The sequence below is a fragment of the Staurois parvus genome, unplaced genomic scaffold (genome assembly GCF_062004578.1).
Source record: "Staurois parvus isolate SC_StPar_1 unplaced genomic scaffold, SC_StPar_1.0 ptg001200l, whole genome shotgun sequence".
In the NCBI taxonomy this organism is placed as follows: Eukaryota; Metazoa; Chordata; class Amphibia; order Anura; family Ranidae; genus Staurois; species Staurois parvus.
The window spans coordinates 2,433,570-2,453,654 of record NW_028318996.1 but is presented as its reverse complement, the minus strand read 5'-3'; the positions used below and the strand labels follow the sequence as shown (position 1 = coordinate 2,453,654).

The window sequence follows — 20,085 nt, the reverse complement described above, 5'->3', positions numbered from 1 at the left end:
AAAAACCCCATTTCTTCCCCCCCCTCAGTACCCCCTGCTGATAATGAAAAGGATCTCATCGCTCTTTTCCACCTTTGGCTGGAGACAAAGGATCACATATTCACGAAGGTGAGGGCCAACATCTGTCTTGTGTGCACAGGACTTGATCATTCCTCTTTGAACCTGTCAGAAAGAAGCATGTCTGTGATGCCTATAGCAACCAGTCACATTCCAGCTTTCATTTTTCAGTGTAGGTGATTACGGAACAAGGTTTGGCACACCAAATATTAAGGGTCTGGGAAGGTCTTTACTCTCCATCTGCATCCCAGTTTTGGAGGCTTATTCACTTGGGCAAGCAGCCTATCCATATTCACTGCATTCCACCATCTGCATTCCACAGAGAGAGCTATTCTACCTAAGATTAACTCCTTTATTCTAAACATCCCTATCTTCTACATCATGTTTGTGGTAGAGGGGAAAAATCTGCTTGGCAGCTGTGGGGAGTGCACTTCCCTTTGCTTCACTTTGATTTAAAGCCCGACTCTGGGCACAATATACTTGCCAGGGTTAAAGCAGTTCTACATCATTTGGCACATTATCATGCAGGCTGTTTTTCTGCACTATGCAAATCTCATTTAGATGCCAGAGGCACACAGCCCCAGGCTACATTTTATGAATGACTAGGAGGGGGGAGAGAGGTGAAGGCAAGGCTGCAGCGCTGGTGTCTCTAAGACCTGCAGTGCTTACATCCGTGTGGCCCAAAAGTACAGTGAGAGCTCTACTAATTCAGGCATGTAAATGAGCAGATTTGCTTAATGTATTGAAGAAAACCGGAGGAACCGGTAATTGGGCTCTAAAGAAGAGTTCCAGGTACGGCATTTATTACATAGTTGCATTGGTCCAGCTTGGACCAATACAACTATGCATATACCATACCTGTAGGATCCCTCTAGAACCTGGAAATCGCATTAGATTAATAGACACTGCTGCTACAGTCATCTCCACTAGCTTTCGGGTCTCCTGCCAAGCAGCTGCCCTACTGCATTGTGAACACAGGAAGTAGGCCGCTTGTCATGAGCGTCAGAGGATACTTTACCTTGCTCTCCACCTTGTCCAATCAGAGAATGATTTTCAATCATCGAGAAAAGGTAAAGCATTTTTTTGAATGCTGTTTCTGTTAAGCGGTCGGCCTCCTGTGTTCACAATGCAGTAAGGCTGCAGCTTAACACAGGACTCAGAAGCTAGTGGAAATCACTGAAGTAGTTGAGTCTACTACAGTGATTTTCAGCTTTTAGAGGGATCCCAGAGACGTATATGTATATTTGCATTGGGCCAAACTGGATAAATGTAACTATGTACAAAATGCCATAACTGCAGTTTTGTTTTTTAGTCCTGTATATGTAGTGATACATGGCTGTTGCTTTTCAGTGATGTTTCCTTTTTCTAAAACATAAGAATTGCAGAGATCAATTAACATTTTTCTAAAGTAGTCCATTCTCCTTTCCTTGTAGGAGGAGGAGAGCCCAGACTCCAGCACCCCCATCCCCAGAGTGTAAGTATGGTAATCGCATCATATGGGATGTAGTTCAGTTGCCTTGTATAAAAAAAACATGCTTTCTGATGCATCGCTTCATATTTCTATTTTACGGTCTCATGCATGTGAGTTTCTAGTGTTGCTGCATTTTAAATGTCTGTTTATTGCATAACAAAAGAGTGGAAGTGGAGTGTTCTCCTATGTATGCTTTAAAGAAGCCATCTCATGTGTTATAAATGTTTACTTGCTGGTCTCTTGATTCATCCACAAGTTTTCTTTAGATGAGAAATACTGAATTCTCTGTGCTTTCATTGCTCCTTCATAAAGATGTTTTTTGGCATACCTATAGTTCATGTTGAGTCTAGCCTTCTTCCCCCTCCATGACTGTGCATGTTGGTTACTGAGCTTATTATAACTTTAACATGCAGATATAACAAATATAACACTGTTTTGTGTGTGTGTGTGTGTGTGTGTGTGTGTGTGTGTGTGTGTATTATATGCCAGCTCTGAAAATACAGCACCAGTGAAAACAGATTAAAGCGCTACATGCACTTTGTTTTCTGGGGGACTGTAGGAAGTGAGGATGTGCCTGGAGAGACCACTACTTTAAAGGATAAGTTCCCCTTTGGGAAAATGTTGCATGTGCCACCTGTTTTTAGGGTGGAACATGTAAGATGTTTCCATTCCCAGTACTACTACAACTACCACACTATTTAAATACAAAAAACAAAACTGCAGCCATACGGGGCTATGCCTGCCCGACCTCGTCATTCATTCACAGAATTCTGTGAATGTAAAACTACAAGTACTGACAGCTTTTGTGCCTGTCAGCTTGTAATTCTCAATGAATTACTACGGTACTGTTGAGCGCTGTGGTACTTCATTGATTCTTCTTGTCAGTGTGTATCTGCTTGCCCGTACAAGGTACACACTGAAAGGTCTGCGGTAGCCCTGCATGACACCCACAATCTGCTTATCGTGGGTGCAATAATTTCTAGGTTTCTAGGAAGAAAAATAATTTTTTCTACCTGCAAAAAAATGGGCATTTCTTTCGTTCGTTCTCTTTCTTACGAACGAATTTCTCCTTTCAGCTTTTTCTGCCTTGGAGCTTACACAGGGCTTTGGACTCTTCCTGTCCACAAATGAGAGCTCTCCATGCCTGAGTGGCCAATCACCAGCTACCAGCACTGTCATGTAGAAGGAAGGGGAGTAAGTCGCATGCTTCCCCATACCTGGAAGAACAGGGTATATCTTTTTGCTTCCAGCAGCTAGAATAAAGGGAATGTGATTGCGTGCAGCAGATAAATTAAGCTTCTGTGTAAAGCACCAAATCACAATACATTGTTGTTCTGTGTCCAGAGGGTTGAAGATTTGTGTTGAACATGACCGTAGAAGAAACCAGCGTTGGTTCATAAGGCATTCAGGGCTGTTTAACCGTTTCAATACCATGCAATTTTACACCTTGCTGCCCAGGCCATTTTTCAGGTTTCAGCGCTCTCACACTTTGAATGACAATTGCGCGGTCATACAACATTGTACCCAAAGTAAAATTTTATCATTTTCTTCACACAACTAGAGCTTTCTTTTGGTGGTATTTAATCACCGCCGGGGTTTTTATTTTTTGCTAAATTAACAAAAAAAGACCAAAAATTTTGAAAAAAAACCCCACATTTTTCTTTGTTTCTGTTATAAAAGTTTATAAATAAATAATTGTTCTTCATAAATTTAGGCCAAGATGTATTCTGCTACATGTCTTTGAGAATAACACAAATTAGGATGTATTTTTTAGTTTGTAGGAAAGTTATAGAGTTCACAAACTATGGGATATATCTGAATATTGATCAATCCTGAAGTACTGACAGCCAATCTAATTTCTTGAGGTCCAAGAATGTCAGAACAGTACAGATATCCCCCAAATGACCCCTTTTTGCAGAGTAGACAGTCCGACGTACTTCATAAGAGGCATGGCGAGTTTTTTGAAGTTGTATTTTTTTTTTGTCATAATTTTTTGGAAAATGAAAAAATTAAAAAAATTATTTTCACTATTTTTTTTTTTTTTTACATACTGTCACCAGTGCAGTACAGCATTATCATATAACTGGCATGGCGGTGAACAGGGACACTGACTGGTGACAGTATGGGGGTAAAAAAAAAATAAAAAAATAAAAAAAAAAATATATATATATATATAATTTTTTTTTTTATTATATTTAATTTTTTATTAAATTTTTTTTTTTTTTAAGATTTTTTTTCATATTTTACTATGACCAAAGTAGTACAATGTTACCATAGTAACATTGTACTACTTTGGGGAAGTGATCAGTATTTTTTTTTTTTTTTTTTACACAATTTGCTTATAGCAAAGAATTACTTTGCTATAAGCAAGCATTTACCTGAATGAAATCTATTTATTCAGCTTTTTTTTTTTTTTTTTTTTTTTTTTGTGCTTAGCTGTGATTTGGTCACAGCTAATCACATGACATGTGCATGTGATTAGCTGTGACCATTCACAGCTAGGCACTAGTATACAATGGATGGCATCATGAATGAAGCCATCCATTGTATACAACTGTCATGTGACCTGCTGTGATTGGTCACAGCAGGTCACATGGTACCAGCAACGGGAGCCGGTACTCGGATCTGTCATCGGCCGTGTCCAAGGTGCACGGCCAGTGACAGATTGCACTGCTGCGCCGCTCTGCATTAGCGCAAACTGCGCATGTGCGGGAGCACGCCAAATGGCGTGCACCCGGAGTGCAGAGACACTTTTGAAGCCGCCAAACGGCCATTGGCCGGGCGGCTAATGGTTAATATTAACAGTATGCTTACACTAATTTCTCTGAAATGCTGACCACTACATTTGTATATATTTCAGAAGGACTGACTACATTGTGCGGCCAAGTTCTGGAGATGAGAAGCGGATTTTCCAGGAACAGGTTAGTTTCTATTATTCACTTAATTGGTAATAACCTGATTTTTACTGATAACAAAAGGTAATTTGTTCCAGGACCTCCAGTTCTAATTCCTATCTCTGATCCACCCAGGAACGGCACCGCTACCTCCAGCCACACAAGGCCTTCACTTTTCGTATGCATGGATTTGAGTCTGTAGTGGGTCCAGTGAAAGGTGTATTTGATAAGGAGACATCCCTGAACAAAGCTCGCGAACACTCACTGCTGCGTTCTGATAGGCCGGCTTACGTCACCATCTTGTCTCTTGGTAATTTTTCTCCTGTCTCAGCTCTGAGAGGGTGGGGCTTGGACAGCTAACCATTTGTGACATGGTAACATGAACACTAAAATGTATTCGAGAGATGTAATCGGAACCATATAATGTGAACTGTATGTGATAATAATGAAGTGTCATTTTTAGAGATTATTTAAGTAAACTTTCCATTCTCAGTTCGTGACGCAGCGGCCCGTTTGCCAAATGGTGAGGGTACACGTGCTGAAATTTGTGAACTGCTGAAGGATTCCCAGTTTCTGGCACCTGATGTTACCAGTGCCCAGGTAAGTTTTGGTTTATTGATACTGGGGTGGCTGTTTGTCTTTGGGGTTCCATGAGGGCTTCAATGTTAACATAGTACCCAAGTTCACAGTCTCCGGGGTCATCTGATGTTAGGTTAACACGGTGGTGAGTGGTGCACTGGACCGGCTGCATTATGAAAAAGATCCATGCGTGAAATATGACATTGGACGCAAGCTGTGGATCTACCTCCATCGTGACCGCAGTGAGGAGGAATTTGGTAAGTCCTCTGTCAATAAACTCTACTTTTGATGTTCCTTCGTTGCATAGTGATTCTCATCCTCTGTTTTCTTGTGCAGAGAGGATACACCAAGCACAGGCAGCGGCAGCCAAAGCCAAGAAAGCTCTGCAACAAAAACCCAAAACGCCCTCAAAAATCGTAAGTTCCTGGCTCCTGCCCTCTCCCCCATTCCTGTCCTCTTGTGTTCTTCCCGCAGCTCATCTTTTCCATGTTCACTTGTATCAGCGCATTGTGTGAATGTTAGACCCTGTGCATGGAGATTGTTGGCACGCTCAACACTTCAGACTGAACAGGGAGTGAGAGGAAATCTCTCCAAGAAGGAAATTCCCTCTTATACAGTCACCAAAATAAGTGTCCCCACTGGAAGATTTCTCCTCACCATCTGTTTTAGTGACAACTCCATTTCAGTCCTGATGACAATGATCAAGACCACAACAGAAACCTTATAGATATTCTAATCTTTCCTCCCCTAATCCAAAACTAAAAAAAAAAAAAAGTTGGATAGAAGTTAGATATTTTAGCGTAGGAAAACAATCGTAATTGGTTATGAAGAGATGGGCTTGCAGTTTTAATAGTGTGTCTGAGGCTGTCTGCCCCCTTCTGTATGTGGTATGTCCTCATTGGCACTGAAGGTGTGCGGTCATTGTCCTGATATCATGACCCTGTGCTTATAAAGAATAAGAATGCCTCTGCATAATGTTTTATATTTAGGTGGAATTACATCAACAGATTGACCTCCTGAAATGCTAGTTCCCTGGCTGTTATATTTCACGAAATGCAGTGCTTTAAATCTGAACTTGTTGATGCTACTATTGCACCCAATGTTCCCTTTGTCTAAGCTCAGTTCATAACCCCTTTTACTGTTTTTAAAATTAACCTGTCACCAGAAAGTTTTATGTTTTTAAAAGCTCTGTTGTCATCGACTGTGGCTAACATTGCTGATCTTTCCCGGAGAAGGGTCCTGCGAGAGATGCCTTATGTTAAGTTTGATGGTTATACGTGCACCAATTAGAATGACATGTCTCATCTGTGGGCATGCAGTGATGTGCATTGGTGTCTCTGTGGGCGGTGACAGGAAAATTCTGTTTTCCTGTGTCCCCAGATCTGCAATTTCCCTTCTCATTGGAATATGCTGCCCATTAAGAGTGGTCAGATGTGCAGAGCAGCCTCAATTTTTGCAAGCATGACTTCTGTGCTGAAAGCAACCGTTATTTGATCAGTCCCCTGTTCAATCAACGGTAAACAGCAGTGACCAGTTGCTAAAAACCAAAATCGCTGGCCAGGGTGGAATACATGAAAGCTTGTGGTGGGCTTTTGAGAGCTCTGCTGCCAATTTGGGTAAAGGCAGGCATTACTTTATGGATTAGTAGAATTATTGTTCTGCATGAAGTTTGGGTTTAAGTCACTAGAAATCTGCAGATCAGGGGATTGGACTTCACTGGAAACTTGTATAGTATAGGCAATGTATGTTATGGTCATATATTCTGAGTCAACCAGGGAAAACAGCTAAGGCATTTTCCATATTCCTGGCTGGTCAGGATTCTTTTTAATTCTGGTTTATGTGCAGAAATCCGGCAACAAGGAGTTTATGGTGAAGGGCAGCAGCACGCCTGAACCGGTTCAGCTTAACCTGAATGAGTGTAGTATGCCACCAACACCTGGTACACCTAGCACACCGACTACACCGGCACTTCCAGCAATGCCAATGTCCCCCACATCTGCTGCAGTCAGTAAGATTATTCCCAGCAACATCCCAGAGTCTCCAAAATCCAGTCCGAGGTAAGAAACCCACAGTTGGAGTTCCTCATCTTATCCAGTTGTGCAACAAAAGTAATAGTGTGTGTTTTGTGTCCACAGTGTCCTATTGGTGTCCCCACCCACCATGCCCCAGCTCAGCACTCTGCTGGCTCCATCTGTGACAACTCAGGTGACTACTGTGACCCCGCCCCCTGTCAGGAACCCTACATTGTCCTCCACTCCTCCAGTCCCACAAGTGCGGATTGTGACAGCTTCTGCTGCTATTCCAGCTGCTGCTCCGCCAGCTATTGTCACCCAGCCTCTTTCTCCCGTTGTATCGCACATCAGGATGCCTGTCACAACTCCCACTACTAAAGCAATAGCCCAGGTAGGAGTGCAATGCCCAGCTGACTTATAATAATGTAGCAGGTTAATTATCCCAGCTGGATTATAATTTGTTTTTCTCTCCCCAGGTGGTGACGATGCCGATGAAGACGCAGCCAGCTTCTAGTGTCCCACGCCAAGCCATCACAGTAACTGCTCCTGGAACCATTGCTGTGACTGCTCTCACTGCACCTACAATGGTTACTGCCAAACCAGTGGTCAGTACCCCTGCAAGTTCAACACCCACAATACTGCAGAGCATCACAGGACAGAACATCATCAAACAGGTAATTTATGGTAGAAAGATATTCCATAATTTGTTTTGTCTGTATGATGTCAGGAGCTGAGAGGGACACCATGTAATGCCAGGGGATACAGGAACACCGTGTGCTGTTGGGGAATGTGGGAGATACTGTTTGATCTCAGGCAACTGTAGATAATGTTGAGGGTTTTGCGGATACTATGTGATCTAGGGGGGGCAGTGTTTTTGGGGGACACTGGGTGATGTAAAGTGTGTGGGGACATTGTGTGATGTTAAGGTGTATGGGGATACTCTGATGTCAGGGGATACAAGGATACAGTGTGATGTTGGGGATGCAGGGAAAATGGTATGATGTCGGGGTGTGGAGACCCTATATGATGTTGGGAGGGCGTGGGAATGCTGTGATATGTCGGGAGGACGCAGGGAAGCATGGTAATTTCAGGGGGGTGTGGGAACGCTATGCTATATTGAGGGGAGGGGGTGTGGGGACGCTGTGCTATGCTACAGTTAGGTCCATATATATTTGGACACAGGCACACTTTTTTTTTTTTTTTTTTTAGTTTTTTTTTCAGGTATTTACCAAAACATGTTCAAGCTATAGTTATATAATGGATATGGGCTGAAAGCGCACACTCTCAAGTTTAATTTGAGGGTATGTACATCCAAATTGGAGGAAGGGTTTAGGAATTACAGCTCTTAAGAGTAGTCATCCCCATTTTTTCAAGGGACCAAAAGTAATTGGACAATTGAATCAAAAGCTGTTTCATGGCCAGGTGTGGGCTACTCCTTCGTTATTTCTTCATCAATTAAGCAGGTAAAAGGTCTGGAGTTGATTTTAAGTGTGGTATTTGCATTTGGAATCTATTGCTGTGAACCTACATCATGCGTACAAAGGAGCTGCCCATGCAAGTGAAACAGGCCATTGTAAGGCTTCAAAAAGGAAACCAATCCATCAGAGAGATAGCAGAAATATTAGGAGTGGCCAAATCAACAGTCTGGTACATTCTGATTAAAGAAGAACGCACTCGTGAGCTCAGAAACATAAAAAGGAATGGACGTCCACGGAAGACAACAGTGGTGGATGATCGCGGGATCCTCTCTATGGTAAAGAAAAACCCATTCACAACGTCCAGACAAGTGAAGGACACTCTCCAGGAGGTGGGCGTATCATTGCCAAAGTCTACAATCAAGAGAAGATTTCACGATTCAGCCAAATGCAGCAAAGTTGATTGGATGGAGCTTCACAGTACAGATGGACAACGATCCAAAACACACTTCAAAAGCAACCCAGGAGCTTTTGAAGGAAAAGAAGTGGAATATTCTGCAATGGCCAAGCCAATCACCTGATCTCAACCCAATTGAGCATGCATTTCACTTGCTGAAGGCAAAACTAAAGGCAGAAAGACCCACAAACAAAGAACAACTGAAGACAGCTGCAGTTAGAGCCTGGAAAAGCATCAGAAAGGAGGAAACCCAGTCTTTGATAATGTCCTTGGGTTCCAGACTTCAGGCAGTCATTGCCAGTAAAGGATTCTCAACAAAATATTAAAAATTCACATTTTATTTATGATTCTATTCATTTGTCCAATTTACATTTGAGCCCTTGAAAATGGAGGGACTGTGTATAAAAATGGTCACAGTTCCTAAAATTTGTACTTTGATACTTCTGTTCAACCCCTTGAATTAAAGCTGAAAGTCTGCACTTAATATTCATTTGGATTGTTTAATTTAGATTCATTCTGGTGGCATACGGAGCCGAAAATTTTAAAATTGTGCCTGTGTCCAAGTATATATGGACCTAACTGTATGTTGGGGGATGCAGGGAAATGGGGAGTGTATGGCATGGAATACCAATGTAGCCACTAGCTGTAGATACACATATTAATAATATGTTTATAAATATTCAGTATCTTAGGGAGTGGGTGCTTCATTTGCATTGTCTTGTCTATTTAAGACATTAAAAAAATTATACAAAGGTTATTTTCTGTATGTGCAACAAAGACTTACTGGACTCATACTAAACCTTTTGGCACTGTCATCCATTTTATACTCTCCAATCTATCCCCAGAAACAAATGTTTTTGGCTGCTGTTGGTCTGTCAGCTTTGAATCTCATGTGTTGTCTGTTTGCCATCTTACCAGTCTTTCTCTTCCCTCTGCCAGGTTGCAATATCTGGACAGCTTGGTGTTAAGGCCCAGCCTACACTTCCTACCACCAATCTGCGCATACAGGGAAAGGATGTTTTGCGGCTTCCCCCTTCTTCCATCACCACAGATGCTAAGGGTCAGACTATATTGCGCATCACACCCGACATGATGGCGACATTGGCCAAATCCCAGGTCACAGCTGTCAAGCTCTCCCAGGAACTTTTCTCGGCTGCACCTCCCAGCAGCTCCAGCAAAGGACTTTTACATATGACATCCAACCCGTCGTCCCCTTCTCCCCCGACACCTACAGCCATCAAGGTGGCACCTGAAATGAAGATGGCAGAGCCTGGAGGTCCTGGGTTCAGATTGATGCCCGCTCTCGGTGTTTCTGTAGCCGACCAGAAAGCCAAAACCACAACAACCACAGAGACAAAGCCAGCCACAACTATACGGATTGTGCAGGGACTGGGCGTTGTGCCTCCTAAGGTGGCAACTACACAGAGTATTACAGTGACTGCCAAACCTGTAGCCATGGCTTCTCCTGCCCTGGTCAGCTCCGTTCAGACGGCCTCAACAGTCAACCTTTCACCCATCACAAACACTGGCACAAAACCAGTAGCAGCAGCGGCCATGACTGTAGGAGCCGCAACAGCCACAGTACGGCAGATTCCAGTGACTGCAGCTCAGCAGGTGAGATGTGTGTGTATAGACAGAAACTTCCAACGGGACCCGGAGCTGTGCGTATGAACAGAGACCTCTGATGGGACCCGGAGCTGTGCGTATGAACAGAGACTTCTGATGGGGCCCGGAGCTGTGTGTGAGAACAGAGAACTTTATTGGGGCCTGGAGGTGTGTGTGTGTGTGTGTGTGTGTGTGTGTGTGTGTGTGTTGCGATGGGCTTGGAGCTGTGTGTGGCAACAAACTCCAGGAGGGATGCGCTAAACCCACGCACCATGCCATGAAACATAGCTTTTATTAAACATCTATATAAGACACATCTTATAAGGAGTGTAAAGAAGTCACAAAAAGCTGCCAGGTGTGTGACCTTACTTATTGGGCCATATACAGTCATGGCCAAAAATATTGGCTCCCTTGCGTTTCTGTCAGATAATGCACCACTTCGCCCAGAAAATTGTTGCTATTACAAATGTTTAGGCTTTCTCATGTTTATTTCTTTTGTTTGTATTGGTTTGAAAAAAAAAAAGAGGAGAAACAAAGCCAAATCTGACACATTCCACGCAAAACTTCAAAAATGGACTGGACAAAATTTATTACACCCTCAATGAAATATTTGGTAGCACACCCCTTGGGAAAAAATAACTGAAATCAATCTCTTCCTGTAACCATCAATGAGTTTCTTACACCTCTCTACTGGAATTTTGGAAAACTCTTATTTCGCCAACTGCTCCGGGTCTCAGATTGGAAGGGCTCCTTTTCCCAACTGCTGTTTTGAGATCTCTCCACAGGTGCTCTATGGGATTGAGATCTGGACTCATTGCTGGCCAGCTCAGTACTCTCCAGCACTTTGAAACCATTTCTGGGTGCTTTTTGATGTGTGCTTTGGGTCATTGTCCTGCTGTAAGACCCATGACCTCTGATGAAGACCCAACTTTATGACATTGGGTCCTGCATTGAACCCCAGAATTCTTTGGTAGTCTTCAGATTTCATAATTCCATGCACACGGTCAAGACATCCAGTGCCTGAAGCAGAAAAACAACCCCAAAACATAAGTGACCCTCCCACCATGTGTGACTGTAGGGACTGTATTTTTTTCTTTAAAGGCCTCATTTCTTTTTCTGAAAGCAGCAGAATGATGGGCTTTACCAAAAAGCTCTCATTTTTGTTTCATCTGTCCATAGCACATTCTTCTAAAAAGGATTTTTGCTTCCTCAGGTAAGTTTTTGGCAAACTCCAATCTGGGTTTTTTATGTTTCTGTGTCAGCAGTGGGGTCCTCCTGGGTCTTCTACCATAACGTCCCTTTTCATTCAGATGGCGACCTACTGTATAGTGAGTTGACACAGTTGTACCCTGTGTTGAAGGTTAGCTTGATTTGTCTGGAAACTGATCGAGGTTCTTTGGCTACCATTCAAACAATCCTTCGTTGCAATCTTTGATCAATTTCTGTCTTTCTGTCACGTCCCGGGAGATTAGCTACAGTGCCATGGGCTGTAAACGTCTTGACAATATTGCGAACAGTGGGCACAGGAACATTATGATCTTTGGAGATGTGCTTGTAACCTTGAGATGCTTCTCCACAAGTTTTGTTCTCAAATCCTCAAACAATTATTTGCTGCTTTTTCTCTTATCCGTGCTTGATGTGGCACACAGACACACAACAGAAAGGTTACATAAACTTTTCACCATTTTAACTGGTTGCCGGTGTGATTTCTATATTGTCAGCACCTGTTAATTGATAAAGGTGAGTTCAATTACAAATTACAGGAGCATCACAAACTTGGAATGCAATTACTTCTTACAGTTTTGAAAAGGTGCCAATAATTTTGTCCAGTCCATTTTGGGGGTTTGTGTGGAATGTGTCAGGTTTCACTTTTTATTTCTCCACTTTTTTGTGTCATACTTATACAAACAGAAAAAATAAACATGAGAATGCCTTCACATTTGTAATTGCAACAATTTTCTGGGGGAGGTGGTGCATTATTTGACAGAAATGCAGGGGTGCCAATATTTTTGGCCATGACTGCAGGTCTAGTGCAGGGGCATGATATTCTAGTCCTGATGGATGTATAAAATTCTCTCCATCTAAAGGAAGATGAAACATAACACACAGCAGACATATTTTCCGCTGTTATTGACAATTCCTACTGTCTGTACAGAGAAGTGTATAGGGTGGGGTCAGTATCCTGATCAAATCCCACAGCCTACAGGCACTAGTGCTAAGGGTCACTGTGGCACCTGAATGACTTGACTGCCTACCTAAAGCCAAACACATCACAGCGCCCATTCCAGCCTGATAGAAATTCTATCCTGACTAGCTACGAACTCTGCCCACACATAACAAAAACTCCTGCAGCATAGTCTGGTTTGCCCCAGTGAAAGAGGTCCTCATTTAAAGTGGAAAATTAAATTAAAAAACCATAAAATTCCCTCAACCCAACATGTTTCGCCTCTAGACAAGGCTTCATTAGGGGCACAACAGGTGGAGTTGTTAGACAAAGCACTTGGTGTTTGATTTCAGTAGTCCAGATCTAGTTATGAGGTAGAGGGGGTAGCTACATCATGCCACATCCGTGCGTGACCTCATGCGTCACTTGCGTGCATCATGTTATTTCACATCATTACATAATTTATACATCATGACGTTACGTGTGTCCCGACGTAAATATACATCAGAACGCCTCTATACACTGTCCAAATGTACAATCTCCAGATTAATTCAATTCCTGTTTACTACCTCAAATCACTCCCAATGGAAAATGATTATTCTGGAAGCATTCACCATTAACAGGACTTCTTGGACCTGTGTGTGTACAGACTGAGACCTCTGATGGGTCCCAGGGCTCATAATACCATAAATCGGGTCTGGGGATTGTGCTTTGTCTAGATCATTTCATTGTCATCATAGCACATGATAAACATTAAAGCTGAACACCAGGCAAATTGCTAGATATTTAATATGGCAAACATATTGTATTTGACTTTGTCCAACCCTAGGATATACACAACCTGCAAAACAGCACAGTGACTGTTTGTGGCCTAACGTGTTCCTTTCTGCTGTTTTGTGGTCCAGCTTGGTCACCTTTCCCTAGCCTGTGATTGTACAAGTGGGGATCCTACCAGATTTATGTAATTTTTCTGCTCTCTCCACCAGTTTGGGGGCAAGTCTAGACTTCTAACATGACATGGGTGTAAAACTGTAAAAGCTATGACCAGGAAAGAATTCTCTTATGGATGCTTTGGAACTAAAAAGTAACGACTTGCCTTCTTTTAGCTTCAGCCTATGCGGGGAGTAGTAGTTTCTTTTAGCGTTCAGTGGGAGTTGGAGTGTGTTATGCAACCTGTTTAACGTTTTTAACATTCCTCTACTTCTCAGGGTAAAGTCCCGGCTCGGATCACAGTGCCACTATCAGTCCTTGGGCAGCCGGTGAAGGGGAAGAGTGTTGTGGCGGCTCCCATTATCAAGGGAAACCTAGGAGCCAAGTAAGTGCCTCCACCTGTACTACTTTGGGATCTACGACCCATAGCCACTCAGTTGTCATTGGTGGATGTGCTGTGTAAATAGACTAGGCTTTAGTTTTACTTTAAATTAATAATTCTCTGCACTACAGTACTTTACCTATATCTCAAATCATTCAGTCTCCCTGCACCCTGGGCTTGAAAAAATGCCAGTTCTCTTGGCAGAAAAAAAAATGCTTATAAAGAGTTTTTGTACAAGAGTTTAGGAGAGTTTAGGGGCATTCAGCTTTTTTTTTTTTTTTCTTTTTCTGCTGGAAAACTGGTCTCAAAAACGCAGAAGTGTTTTTTTTTTTTTTTTTTCTGCCTCTAAACTCTGAGCTTAAAATATGCCTCTTCTGTGCATGGACACATAGGATAACATTGAGCTGCTTCTACAGGCAAAATACCGACCTCCTCTAGAATCCATGTATCCTTAGAGCAGCTGTGCTTATTACCAGCAGTAGTAATATAAATAAATCCCCATTATGTGCTGTGCTCCCTTACTGCTAATAAAATACAATATACTGGTAATTAAACACCCAAAACCAACAGCACGGTATTAATATGCCTGACTACTAAAATTATTGATATACTTGTATACAACACAAAAATGTACCTCATTAAAGCTAAAGTCCAAGGAGGTAGACAGTCTCGCTCTGTCTTGTCTTACACGCCTGTTTTGTGCATTCTTCAATGATTCTTCTCAAGTAGCTCTTCCAGGAGTGGTGGATGGAGATCTACTCTCTGCTTGAGTACAGACTGGGTGTGCAAGGAGGAAAGTGTCAAGCAGAACTTGTATAAAGTACTTTCATTTTATTCAAATATCCAACATGTTTCAGGGGTTCAACGTATTCCTTCATCAGAATGAGTTATCTGGTAAACCATCTGTTAAAACCTCATCCTCTGTTGTAACCCAATGGGGTTTATTTACTAAAGCTGGAGAGTGCAGAATCAGGTTGACTTCTGCATAGAAACCAATCAGCTTCCAGGTTTTATTGCCAACGTTTGCCTGAACAAGCTGAAGTTAGAAGCTGATTGGTTTCTATGCAGAAGTCAGCCTGATTCTGCACTCTCCAGCTGTCATAAATAAACCCCAGTGTGTACTGGACTGATAAAATTAGAGGGGTCCTGAGGAGTAATTGAATGCTGAACAGACATCTAGAGCGTTCACTCCAGCCTTAAATTAGTATTACATTTTCCACTTTTTTTGGTTTAATATATTGAAATCCAGAAAAGAAATCCAGTATTACCCAATACTTTTTATTCGTATATGTGGCTAAGCATTTATATCTGTACTATTAAAACCTGCTTGTCCTGGATCACTCAGTGCTGCCTCCTCAAACTTCTGGTTGAAGTGCAAGCACGGAGCAGCTCACAGAAAGGTCTCATGGCCTCCTGCATTAGGAATACATGTCCTATTCTTCCTAGGGCTGTTTGTAAGGACAGGGCCCACATGTGCATTGTTTAGAGACTGGCAGCAGCTCCCGAGGCTCTATGGTCAACTGCCTTGGAGGAGGAGCATGGTAGTGGCTTAATGTCCTGGACCTATCTGTGTGTTTCAGCTAAAGCGGAGTTGGAAGACACACATGGTAAGTGCTGGGGTCTGCTGCTCTATTTATGTGGTTGATGAGAAGGTTCGGTAACACTTTAACCAGTGATCATACTAATTGCTCTTCAAGACCCCCTTTCCCCCCCAGTCCAGTACACACTTCATTTAACAGTATCAAGTCCTGATGAAGGGATCCCTTGAACCCCTGAAACACATTGACGTTTTATGATACAAGAGTCCAAATAAAATGAAATCTGGACTTTACATTCTGATTTCTTTCCTTCTTGCACACCCAGCCTTTTTTTGTGTCCGTGTCCCCACTAGAGATTCACCCTGTTTGTCCTGGTGACCTTTGTCACTGAGAATATGATGGGAATATCCAAATCTTCACAGCTGGTGGGTGAAATCTTCCATTGAGGGCATCTATTTTGGTGAGAACTACAATTTCCTCTTCTAGTCTGATGTGAATCTGTCGGACAGGAAGTCAAGGGAAATCTCCCTACAGCGAGGCACAGACCGCAAAGAAAAAAATACAGGACTTTTAACCCTTCCATATTCTGGCCAAAGACAAATGTTGGATTTATTTGAGCAGGCACTTTGGTTGTTGTGGGGAATGGTTTCATTTCTGTTCAGATTTGTATAATTCTACCCTATGAATGGTGTCAATGGAATCTGAATGTTTTTTTTTACGGACACTGCACTTCCTCTTTTCAGTATAAGCGGTTTGGGACGTAATATTATTCTAACAACTGTGCCAGCGGGGACCAAACTCATCGCAGGAAACAAACCCGTCAGCTTCCTGACCGCACAGCAACTGCAGCAGCTCCAACAGCAGGGCCAGGCCACACAGGTATGAGGGGAGGGGCCTATAGGACAGGTAACTGTCAGGAGCCACCTACAAAGGACAAGGGCTCCTGAGACAGGTTACAGACAAACAGGCAATCCAAAGATTGTTAGCTTCCATCACTACAGCGAATAGTGACCTCAAGAATGGGCGGGGCCAGGTTATCAATCAGCAGGGCGGCTAGAAATTTGCATATCCATGCAGGTTGCCATTTGGATCTTCCAAGGCAATGAATAGTACAAACAAACAATCTTCTAGTCATCAGATTATGTGATACCTGGAGCACTTCAGGAATAAACCTTTTGCTGCCAGAGCCGTTTTTACATTTTTTTTGAAGATTGCATAAATCCCGCCAAAATTATATATTTTCTGAAAGCAGACACCCTAGAGAATAAAGTGGTGGTAGTTCCATTTTTTTATGTTACACAACATTAGTGCAAGGTCTAAGACACAAAATTTCAGTTAAAAAATACAATAAAGTTAATGTTAGGGTAAACAAACACAACTTACCCAAATTTTTGTTTTTTTGAAATATAAAAAATTAGGTTGTGTTGAATAAATAGATACCCAGCATGCCAAACCTTAAAATTGCTTGTACTTGTGAAATGGTGACAAACTTCGGTATCCTATATTTTCTGTGGGCAATGGTTTAAAATCCTCTACAGGTCATCAATTTAGAGTAGTAGGAGCTCTGGTGCTAAAATGATTGCTTTCACTCTGACGTGTGCGCCATTATGTAATGTGTATCGCAGTCAATGTTTTCATGTGTAGGTTCCCCCAACATATGCATTTACGTTTTGTATGTGGGGTGGGGGGGGTGTCACAAATTTTTTATTTAATTTTTTTTTGGGGGGGGGGGGGGGTTTATATGCTTGGGTGTAACTTTAATTGTTTTTAGAATTTTATTTTATTTTTTTACTTTTTTTTTCATCACATAGGAATCAAAAAGTCCCCTATATGAGGATTTTTTGGTGACAGGTTCTTTTTAACAGCTGGCCTCGAGGATACATGGCGTAGGGGGAGGGAATTGCAGAGTGGCCATTAGAGGTGGAAGGGGTGGGGTTGGAGGGAAACCCCACCCGCTGTCAGGTCTGTAGAACATTTGGACCTGGCAATGAAAGGGTTAAAGTAATAAACGTTTAAGAGTCTTTCAGCTTAACTCCTTGAGCACAATAAAATAAACATTCCCCTGTAAACAGTAAACGTCCCTTGTTTTCCTCTTGCTAGTCACTGCAGTGTTGGGATAGTGTGTGTAATAAAAGCTCATCATTGATATAATCTGAAAATGAATGTAATGAACCAGACGCTTCTATTGATCAAACGGGCATATTATTAGGGATGTCGGTAGAAAACACAAGCTGCTTTATTTTATATCATAACTGACACTTCAGTGTAATAAAAATATCCTTTATCCTTACCAGGTGCGAATACAGACGGTTCCAGCCTCCCACTTACAAGCTGCGACAGCCTCCACCTCCCCGGTGCCCTCTAAGGCCATGTCCACAGTTGTAGTTACAACAAACCCTCCCAATAAACCATCAATGGACCCTCAATGACCTTTGAAGTTCTAAGTTTAATTGTGATGAAGTGAGATTTGGGGCTCCCTGTGTGTAAGGACTTCTGCAAGTAACTTAATTATAACACATCTTGACCAGTCAATGGTGATCCTAGGAATGATTTCCAAGCCGGCTAAAGCAACTGTGGAAAAGATGAGCGGTAGTTGTTGTGCACCAGTTGGCATGTCGCCTATAAATTGTTGCTAATGCGCACAACTGATTTCTTGAAGAAAAACACAATTTGCGTTGTGATCCTTAATGGTTTTTTTTTATGCTGTTAAAGCAAATGGTAAAGTAATTAATATATATGTATTTGCCTTTTGCTTCTGAATGTTAAATATATTTAAGACTGATAAAAAAATGTGTTTGCTGTATTTCTGTTTCATTGTAGATATCAGACCTGCATGGCATAATCTGGAGGTCACTGAGCGCAGCACTTTATTCCCCTTTTCTGGGAACTTTGGTATAGCAAGGAGAACTCTGTGCTTCCTGTAACAGACCTAATTTTCTCTGTATTGCCAATTGAGCAGCTGTAAGAGAGAATGTGATTGATCACTTGGGAGAAACAGCCATTCAAGCTTTTTTAATTTTATTTTAATGCAATTCCTTTATCAGTGATTCAAACACAAGGCAAACATATCCATGACCCCGCTTTCCTTTTACAGCAGTTTCTAAGTATAACTTTGCAGTCCAATAGGCGCTAGACCTTGACTACACCGCTCAGTACTTTCTGTAACCTCACAGACCAGGTCAAACACATCCTTCTCTTCCTACCTATGCCTCCATGGAGCACTGGAGGAGGAGTGCAGGAAGCAGCAGTTTCACTAATGAAAAAAGGGAATTTCTTTCTTGTCCATGAAGAGATATAGGAAATCTTAGAGTTATACTGCCTCCTACAGGAGGATTGGAAAGAAAAACTAGGCCAGCCCAGGATAAACCTTCTTACTGCCAACATGCCTCTGTGTTTAAAAGTAGAACTATAGGCAAAACTTTTTTTTTTTTTCCCCCCATTTTGAATCAAGGAAGGGTTATAAACCCTGTAAGGTTTATTTTTGTCCTCTTTGTCCCACTGGGGAGATGTGCAGGGGCGGACTGACAACTCATGGGGCCCCCGGGCAATAGGGGATCATGGGGCCCCTGTGTCCTTGCCCAAGCTCAAAACAGCCTATGAAAAAGGTACCAGGGGCATCTCATGGGGCCCCCTACTGACCCCGGGCCCTCGGGCAGTGCCCGAGTTTCCAAATGGTCAGTCCGCCCCTGGAGATGTGCCTTGATTTCCTGTCCCATAGCCAAAACAGAGAGAGAAAATCCCCACGAATAAAAGGTATCTCTCAGGTACCTCAGGTCACCAGAATCGTGTCCCCATCAGAAGATTTCCCTTCTATTATTGTTCTGGGGACAGCTGAAAATGTATGATTTTTCTTTTACTTTCAATGATAATGGTAAACAGGACAAATTGGGTGAATCTCCCTAATGGGGGCACAGACCGTGATAAAAACTGACAGGTGTTCTAATCCCTCGCCACTCCACTTAAAACAAGAAAAAGTTTTGGCTTTAGTTACACTTTGTCTCCTAGGAGGTTAGATGTGTTTTCTTTGTTTTTGGCTTGTTGTAAAGACTAACCTTTTTGAATTTTTTTTTTTTTTTTTTTTTTTTTGTAGCTGCTTTTTCTTCTTTATTCCAGAATCACCTGCACCCATTGCTGGTGGTGGTTTTATCCAGTGACGCATACAGTTGTCCTCAGCCTGGCGTTTGGCTGTTTGCAGATGGATGTTGTGGTGTAACTGGACACTGGGTTCCATAGAGCGTTCTCCGGGTCCAGAGTCCTCTGCATTAGCCCTGTTTGGTGGGGCACCCACACCTGCCTCCTCTGCTTTGGTTGTTGGCCACCATGATTCCCCATTTCTCACTGGGAAAAAAAACCTTCATGGAAGGGGTTAATGCTGTAGGTTAAAGCATTGATGGCATTCCAGTGGAATGATATGTGCACTCTGTGTTCTCTTTCTAGACCTACACCATCAAGGAAGCATTTTTGTGCTGCACAGAGCCATGTGCTGCCTGTTTACATTATTCATCTTTGTCTGCCAGACCCTCTAGTTGTGAAGCTTCACCTGCTGTCATGATTACCCAAGACCTTGCCTCTTGTTCTGAC

At 42.4% G+C, this 20,085-nt stretch overlaps 1 protein-coding gene across 3 annotated transcripts in view; it reads left to right on the top strand.

Annotated features, from left to right (window-relative positions):
• NFRKB (nuclear factor related to kappaB binding protein) overlaps positions 1 to 18,294 on the top strand; it is a 44,064-nt gene extending 25,770 nt beyond the window's left edge. For 2 of the 3 annotated variants that reach the window (XM_089660077.1, XM_089660076.1), the window contains 14 exons: positions 29 to 108; positions 1,491 to 1,531; positions 4,389 to 4,449; positions 4,558 to 4,732; positions 4,916 to 5,022; positions 5,135 to 5,258; positions 5,338 to 5,417; positions 6,847 to 7,058; positions 7,137 to 7,404; positions 7,490 to 7,687; positions 9,825 to 10,499; positions 13,863 to 13,969; positions 16,248 to 16,383; positions 17,799 to 18,294. In XM_089660077.1, the coding sequence (XP_089516203.1) occupies positions 29 to 108; positions 1,491 to 1,531; positions 4,389 to 4,449; positions 4,558 to 4,732; positions 4,916 to 5,022; positions 5,135 to 5,258; positions 5,338 to 5,417; positions 6,847 to 7,058; positions 7,137 to 7,404; positions 7,490 to 7,687; positions 9,825 to 10,499; positions 13,863 to 13,969; positions 16,248 to 16,383; positions 17,799 to 17,933 (2,399 nt within the window). In that variant the 3' untranslated portion in view covers positions 17,934 to 18,294. The remainder of the gene's footprint in view (positions 1 to 28; positions 109 to 1,490; positions 1,532 to 4,388; positions 4,450 to 4,557; positions 4,733 to 4,915; positions 5,023 to 5,134; positions 5,259 to 5,337; positions 5,418 to 6,846; positions 7,059 to 7,136; positions 7,405 to 7,489; positions 7,688 to 9,824; positions 10,500 to 13,862; positions 13,970 to 16,247; positions 16,384 to 17,798) is intronic. The other variant, XM_089660078.1, reaches the window with a different exon arrangement.
• The last annotated feature ends 1,791 nt before the right edge of the window (positions 18,295 to 20,085 follow it).